The sequence below is a fragment of the Anarrhichthys ocellatus genome, unplaced genomic scaffold (genome assembly GCF_004355925.1).
Source record: "Anarrhichthys ocellatus isolate YVR2014 unplaced genomic scaffold, GSC_Weel_1.0 scaffold4, whole genome shotgun sequence".
NCBI classification, from domain to species: Eukaryota; Metazoa; Chordata; class Actinopteri; order Perciformes; family Anarhichadidae; genus Anarrhichthys; species Anarrhichthys ocellatus.
Genome location: NW_022280034.1, coordinates 4,710,304 through 4,718,602, shown reverse-complemented (window position 1 = coordinate 4,718,602; position 8,299 = coordinate 4,710,304). Strand labels below are relative to the sequence as shown.

General features: G+C 40.4%; 1 protein-coding gene across 1 annotated transcript; it reads right to left on the bottom strand.

The window, feature by feature from the left end:
* Positions 1–634: 634 nt before the first annotated feature.
* On the bottom strand, positions 635–7,875 carry sfxn2 (sideroflexin 2). Its single transcript, XM_031843021.1, has 12 exons — positions 7,753–7,875; positions 5,253–5,489; positions 4,667–4,837; positions 4,488–4,586; positions 4,017–4,092; positions 3,113–3,198; positions 2,085–2,145; positions 1,906–1,972; positions 1,773–1,822; positions 1,641–1,690; positions 1,505–1,552; positions 635–1,066 (listed from the first exon to the last, which is right to left on the bottom strand). Exons 2-12 carry the CDS (start codon positions 5,405–5,407, stop codon positions 967–969), a joined length of 963 nt encoding a protein of 320 aa, XP_031698881.1. The 5' UTR covers positions 5,408–5,489; positions 7,753–7,875; the 3' UTR covers positions 635–966.
* Between the last annotated feature and the right edge of the window lie 424 nt (positions 7,876–8,299).

The window sequence follows — 8,299 nt, the reverse complement described above, 5'->3', positions numbered from 1 at the left end:
ATTTTATACTTCTAATCATTTCCTGACAGCTGGATTTACTAGTTACTCTACATGTTATTTTTCACATAAAGATACAACACATTGTTAAACACTAAAGAGCGGTGTCTATGAGTTCAAATAAAGGGTTTCACAGATTAACTTATCTTTTAAATAACTGTTTGAAGTCCCAAAAATTGTCCAATATTTCATAATAAAAGCACAATTTATAGAAAAATCTAAAGAAATGAATTCACAATTGTGAAGCATATCCTTTTTGCCCATTTTTTCTTAATCACCTCTCAACCTCCAACTGCATGTAAAGAACTAGCTAAGTAGTTAAAACTACATCACTTTGCCCAGCATCCAACACATCCGTCTCAGAGGCCATTTTTTCTGCACAACCAGTACTGAAGAACATTTTGCTGAGAATACTTAAATACTTTTACATGAGATTGTAAATGCATAACTTCTACTTGAAAGGCAGTATTATCACATTGTGGTATTGGTACTTTTACTTCAGTAAAGGAGTATTTCTTCCACCACTGTCTCAGATCATTAAAGACACCTAAAACTTAACCTTTTCATCCATATGTGCATGTTGCCTAAACTCTTTATCACATACAGATTAGTAAAAAAAAACAACTCTACAGGGTTCTACATTTCAAATATTTGTGGTTTTATTCCAGTTTATACTGATGATTGTGGCACAAATGTGAGTTGACACACAGCGACATGATCCGACTGGTAAACCTTTCAGATAAATCATGCAAACAAGTCGTACGTCTACCTCTGTTCTGGCAGAAGAGGGCAGTATCTTCCACTTTTACCACACAGAACTTCCACGCCACACTGAATGACCGTTTCAGAGTTTAGACCCATAGAAGTATTTATCTGGTTTTAAAGTAAAACTGGTTTAAAGAAAAAGAAATCCAGCAGTTGTTATGTATTCGATCTTGTGTGGCGAGTAGATAATCAGCTCTCACAGCCTCAGAGGCCTTTGTTGAAGTAGACACGTTGTACAGCGTCTCCATACTGAGACACAATGGAGTCTCTCAGCTCGGGCTCCAGCTTGGACACGGCCATAGAGCTGATAAAGACACACGGAGGGGTATTTTAGGAGGAAGGGAGGGGGCAGAGGGAGAAAAAAAAGGACAAACAGTTTTATTACTAATTAGGAAAATAACATATTACAAATTTGCAACATATTTACAACAAGTACATTTTCTACAACTTCATAAGTTCTCTTTTTTAGATTATCAGCTTGTTTTTTTGTGTTTTAGTTACTACATTATTTAGAAAACTGTAGCATTGTGGGTAATGTAGGCACCCGGTTTTGACAAGGAATGACGTGTGGAATAAAAACCGACAACATCTCAGGTTCTGTTGCATCAATTTAGATAATTTAACCGTCTGGCTGAGTCCGGCAACGTTACAAGAATGCAATGCTAATATCTGTGGATCCCTATAATTATAATCTCTAATATACATTTGTCAGCAGGTGAAAGTACAGAAACAAGTTTGTTACCATCTCTGAGGGAACAGGGAGCAGGCAGCAGGCACCATGAAGACCAAACTGTAAAATGGGAAAGCAAAAGTTATTTTTAGCCACAATAAAAACACTCCCGAGCTCATTAAAACACGTTGCGAGGCTCTCTACTTACAACGCTCCCACCATCATCACTTGAATGGGTCCGTGGAGAAACGTGATTCTCTGTGAAAAGACAGAAAGAGTTTGATGAAGGATGCACATTGATGGCCGGAGGACGCTGATGAAGGTAATAAAAAGGTCTAACCTGCATGAACTTATATTTTTCCATTCTCTGCATGATGATGGGGAGGATGACTGATGGAAGAAGAAGAAGGTTAAGAGAGGAAGAGGATAACTTCAAGAACTCAATATTTATACGAGGAGGCTTCTTTGCGTACTCATTCCTGGAGCAGCCATGGTAATCCGAGAGACGACCACCTGAGTGATGCCTTTCACTGCCGCTTTCTACAGGCGGAGATCAAACAAGATTTCAAGACACTTAACGAACAGTAAAGGACGACTAATGTGCTTTATTTTTTTAAATAAAAGTGTCTTAAAGTGTGTCCAGAGTGCCGACCGTAGAGTGGCCCAGTTTGTTGCCATTTTCATCCGTGACAGCAATGCCATTCAGAATTTCCCTGAAAAAAAACAAACGGAGACTAAATGAAGGTGAAGTGAAACAGGTTCTCTCATCAACCGCCGAAAACATAATCGACAATATTCAAACTAATGATTCTCGTCTTCACCATCAGACACACGGATCAATGAAGAGAAACCGTACTGGAGAAACATCTGCTTTAAAGTCTGAATATCAAGTCTGGGTCAATAAACAACCTTTATGATACAAGTCAGCTGAACTTGCTGTATTAATCGTGTCGTGCTGCTGAACATTTGTTCTACTTTAAAGATACAATCTGCTGTTTAGCTGTGTGATAAGATAACAAATGCCTGTGTTGTACAGGCTGTTAGCAAAATGCTTATCAATATGACATGATTATCATAAAAGGTTTTGGTGACGAGAGGAAAAGTCTGAATCACATTAGGATTCATCCTCTGGGAATCATGAATAGTCTATCTAATAGAAAACTAAAAACAAGGACATTCAAGACAACAAAGTAGAACAGAGAAATGTTTATGCTTAGTTTCTCTGTTCTGCTTTGTTGTCCTGAATGTCCTTGTTTTTATATTTTTCTTGTTTATATTTATATATACCATGTATGTACATTGAGAGCAATGTATAAACCGGAGTCAAATTCCATGTATGCGTACGCATTCATGGCCAATGAAGCTATTCTATCTAATAGTTGAGATATTTCAGTCTGGGAAAAAAACGGCCAGTAAAAACAATTAATTTGTTCTTTTTTTGGTTGTTAAATTAACAGTTGGCCTCCACAAACATTGTTAAAGCTCTTAAAGATTTTTTGACAAAAATCAAAAACAAGATCTTTCAGGGTCTCACACAGGAAATGCAACAGAGCTCTGTGATTTGAGTGAATATCTGATCCAAGGAAGGCACTTTCGATTTCAGCGCATTAAAACCTGCACAACACAACACCACCACGTGCATCTTTGAAGGAGTTGAAGCAGTAACAGGTCAGGACTCACTGTTGTCTCATCATGGGAATGTTGACACAGTTGGCAGATGCCACCGCTGCAAAGGGGACCCAGCGAGCCACGAGAGGCGGAGCTTTCTGCAGGAGAAAGACACACAAAATATCAGGTGCTACGATTTTCACTTTATGATCGTCAGCTTTATTTTACGTCACAGGATAGTACTGAAACATGAATGAAGTCTCCCACAAGAGAAAACAAAAACCTGACGAGCTAGTTCCAGAGATTTAAACCTCATCTGGTTCTTGTGCGTTTTATCTACGTTGCATCTTCTTCAGCTGCCCTCTGGGCCCACGCTGTAGTTATCAAGCAAATTAAGAGTAGAAAATCACTCTCAACAGGTCCCACTTTTAGGACTACAAGTAGAAACATTTGATCAATTTTCATAACTACGGAAATCCCTCTCATCTCGCCCTAAATTCAGCAGAGCTCTAGAGGTTTCCCATCATGTTGGAAGTTGCCAGGAGATGGCGTTAAAGCAGAGACGTTCTGCAGGAGGAGAGCTGCTCAGGGAACGCTGGATGACAATAATCTTCAAAAGGAGGAATCATTTTTGAGACTAACTATGTGCAGATGCAGAAGAGAACACACGCCGTCGCTGCAGAAATGAATGTCCTCGCAACTTCATTTATATTGTTATTGGGAAACTGCAGCTGTACCACAGGGACGATTCAGAATTCATAAATCAAACTTTAATTTGATAAAGATGTCTTCTTTTAAAAGTGCGCTCGTCCCGTTGCTAAAATGAGGCAAAAAACCCATCAGACTGCTTCATCATTTCAAGTTATTCAGATGAGTTTGATGACACATTAAGGCAGAATGAGAACTCGTTAAAACAAAAATCAAACTTATGCAGCAACAGTAAACAGTCGTGATAATAATGGTCTGTGTTCTGTACCTTTGTGAAGAGGTTGAGTCCCACTGCTGTTGCTAACGCAGTGCTGGTCGCTGTGACGTAGGCTACTCCAATCTGCCTGACAGAGACAACAAAAGCCTGTTCCTCACATAGAACACACAATGTTCAGACATCGGCATCTGGTGCCAAAGGGAGCGGCCGAACAGCAAGGAGTTGAAAAGTTTAACGTCGTAAAAGGAGGAACAGTGTTTTCATTTTCTCAGGCTGCACTAGTGATAGATGTTAAAAGCTATTATGCATTGAAGCCTCTCACAATGACGCCCGACCCTTCTTCTCATTATTCATCACAGTGCAAAAGTATTAAAATCACTCGGGAACTTATTTAGAAGTGAGACCAACGTGTTTAATCACCATCAGCTTTAAGTAGCGAGGTCCGAAAGAGGCTGAACACACAACACAGAAGGATTATTGTTCCTTTAAAACAGTCCACATCCACGTGCAGTAGAGTCTTACTTGGGAGTGATGGGGGAGGCAGCGTTACGGTTCGTGTAGTTGACCAGAGCGTTGAAGGACTGATTCACCCACTGCCAGAATACCACAGCAGGAACTGTCCTAGAAAACAGACGGTTATGAGAAGCGTTTCCTCTCTGACACTAGCGCGACGCGGTGAAGTGAAGCTCCTCGGTCGGTACCTGTAGAACTGCAGCATGAAGCCGGTGATGGCCATGCCTCCGGGCACCTGGAAGGACATGCGGCCGATGAGGTTCATGCGGTCTCCGGTGTCGGGGTGGAAGGCCGAGTCGTACAGCTTCTTAGCATAGTGGAGCTGCTCCTCTGTGGTGCCGGGAGGGACCGATCCGGCCCTGAAGAGGGCAAAGAGACACACCGGCACAGTTTCATACCATCAACTCCACGCGGGGGCGTTTTTACATGTTGAAACTTGCAGATGGCAGTTAAAGTGCAGACCCCAGCGTATGAGCCAAATATCAAAAGGGAAAATCCACCCAGAAATAGAGTTCTCATACTATGTGCTATATCTGTACTTCTGTCAGATATATTGCACTTGACTAAAGCTTATTTTATCCTTAAAAACCTGTACAGGATTAAGAAGTCAGTTAACTTCATGCATGAATGAAGATATTGACTTTAATGTCTAAAACTATTGTTTTAGGTTGTGTCTTTGCTTAAACTGCTGAGTTAAGATATGTGTAGATGTGTGGATCGTCATACTATTGGCTATTACAGTCACTGTGTGACAGCGCGTGTGCACCGTCTTACCTGCAGGATTCTACTAAAGCTTTGGCTCCATCCAAGCGAGAGTCAGGTAGGGCCGCCGTTCGCCAGTCTGTGATGTTGAAGAAGTGGTTCACTCGGCCCATAAACGTCGACTGGTCCCATCGCGGCGCGTCGATGTCGAATGACTTCAGAGTCATCGTGGTCGCTAAATAAAAGTTCCAAGTGTATGGCCACCTCTGGTTACTCTGCAGGAGGTTACTCAGCAGCTGCGGTCGAAACCTGCAGAGAAAGAGAGGAATAATGATATAATTATCTAAATGTGCCGTTGATGAACAGAACAGAAACAAGAGACTCACTCGGCTAATGAATGACATCGATCTCTCTTTCATCACAACCTGGCTCCATGTTTGTTGTCGCACTAGACTGACCTGGTCTGAACCGATGTAACATTAACAGTAATATTTAACTCGGTGTGTCAGAGAGGGCCAGACTGTTGAAGCTTTGAACTCACATTCCCAAAGCTCTGTGTGCATATGGAGAGCTGCAACAATTAGTTGATTGAGACACAAAAAAAAAAAAAGGCAACTATTTTAATAATGAATTCATGGTTTTGGGTATTTTTCCAGCAAAAAGAAAAAGCTCAACATTCGCTGGTTACAGCCTCTCGAATGAGAAGACATATACGTCTTATGTGATAGTCAGTGAAATATATTTAGGCTTTGGAGGGTTAGTTGGTCAAAACAAGCGTTTTGAGGATTTCCCATCTGGGCTCTGGTATATTACAATTGCTAGATCAAACAATAGTGAAATTTATTCTTCACCATCACATTAGCAGATATTTACTGTAGGTATTCGGTGAAACCTCACAACAGAAACTCGCCTCGTGTGGTTTAATCTTTTACAAAGAAAAGGGCAAATGAGGAGAGGAGCATATCAGTGTACTTCTCTGAAGGCTCAGTCTGGCTGGACATGGACTGTTTCTGCAGCCGTTAGTTAGAAAGTAGAGTAAAAGTCAACGTGGCCCTACATACCACAACATATAACAAGAATATATAAACAAAGACCGGAAGCCATAGCATGAGATCCGATACCTACAGCTAAAGAATATATTAGGGTTACAACAGTTCATTTTACATTCTATCTACAACTAGTTATTAACGTGATTAATCATTTCCTCTATAAAATGTGTGTAAATACTAATAAAATGCACATGACAATTTCCCAGAGTTCATGCCTGCAAGGTTGCTCGTTTCGTCCGACCAAACAATCCCAAATAAAAATATTTGACGTTTACAAATGAAATGAACGGAGAAAAGCAGCGAATCCTCAGATTTAAAAAGCTGGAACCAGTGAATATTTGGCATTTTTGCCTGATAAAGAATAAACATTGTTATTGATACATTTTCTGACCAACTGTTTCAGTACAACAAAATACCTAAAAAAAAAAAACAACTAAATAAACAAACCGTATCTTCACTGATATATTTGATGGCTTGTTGTTCACAGATCTGCAACTTAAGCTGGATCAATAAACTGACGTACTAATGAACCAATACACACATTATTAGATGAGAAGAAAGATGAATTAATCTGCAACAACGCTGATAATCAATAAATAGTTTTCAATGATTTCTTTAAGCACAAACGCCAAACATTGACTGAATCCAGCTCCTGGATGTGACTATTTGCTGGTTTCTACTCTCATAATGAGCATAATTCCTAAATGAATAATAACTAAAGCTGCAACGATATGTCGACTGTCAATCAACAGAAAGTTGTCTGTAAATATTTTAATACTTGATGAATAGTTTCAAGCAGAAATGTCAAACATTCTCTGGTTATCGCTTCTTAGATGTGAGGATTTTCTGTCTTTCTTCTGACATATTTAACAGTCAATTGAATATTTTAATGCTCTGGATTGTTGGTTGGACAAAATAAGCAAATTGAAGGTACAGAGTAGAGCTCTAAGAAACTGTAAATGGCATTTCTTAAACATCGACTATCGATAAATTATGGAAAACAATTGTTAGTTGCAGCCCCAATAATAGACTGAATGGTTGGCTTATGGAAATGTATGAATGAATGAGCAGATTAATCGACCATGAGAGTAATAGGTAGCTGCAGCCCTGCATGCATTTGAAGGGATAGTTCAGAAATGAACAGGGTTTAGTGTCTGCTACATGACAAAGGTGAAGTTCACCAGAGTCTTGAGAAAACTGGATCTGCAGGCCTGAGCATAATACATCTGGATACTATCAACTACTCAGTTAACACAACGAGTAGCTTGTCCGTGCATTAAATGTGTTGAATTACACTTATACAAAGACATGAACTCGATGGGTGCACAGAGTGGTTAGTCTTTTGTTAAGTCTAGTGACCAGAAATAGTTAGAACGTGTCAGCAGGAGCTTTGGAGTGATGCAACTCATAACTCGAGTTACCAGCTGACTTCTGCAGGCAGCAATAAACTAACAAAACACGAGACATCGACTCACGAGCTGCAAAGCTTTAGTCTGAACTGAATAACATTAACGTTCACGTACCTTCGAGAGATTCCTCCTCTCTCGCCCCGCACAGAGCAACCTGTCAGGTAGTCAAACGTGCTCGTGTAGGACAGTGAGGTTATGTGCTCGTGTAGGACAGTGAGGTTATGTGCACGTGGCACACCGTCCTCCAGTCACGGGATGGGGCAGCTCCCAATGTGAACCCTAAATTCCTGAGGCTTTATTGCTTTACTGGAATGAGAACCTTTAGAGACACGGTCAGGGTGTTGGTTAAAAATAGGTTCACCCTACTGTTTTAACTTACCTAGCTGTTATGCTAACTGACTAGCTAAGTAGCTCTTTCATAATGGGATTTGTTCTGCGTTCAGTGTATAAATGAAACACATTTACGTGTAGTGACTTATTTCAACGTCTGACGGCAAGAACCGCACACAAAATGAAACACGTCCAACTATTCTTGGCAGTGCATTTGAAACATTTAGCTAGTTAGCAGGCAGCTAACTTCTTCTTCTTCTTCTTCTCTAATTTGATTGGCGGATCGCAAGCAACTTGAATAGGTGCATACCGCCACCTACTGTACCGGAAG

Excerpts from the sequence above, each read along its gene's own strand:
- sfxn2 (XM_031843021.1), bottom strand. The coding sequence starts at position 5,407 with ATGACTCTGAAGTCATTCGACATCGACGCGCCGCGATGGGACCAGTCG. Across the intron at positions 4,587-4,666 it reads TTCATGCTGCAGTTCTACAG|GACAGTTCCTGCTGTGGTAT; the intron begins GTACCGACCGAG and ends TCTGTTTTCTAG. Across the intron at positions 1,691-1,772 it reads AAAAATATAAGTTCATGCAG|AGAATCACGTTTCTCCACGG; the intron begins GTTAGACCTTTT and ends GTCTTTTCACAG.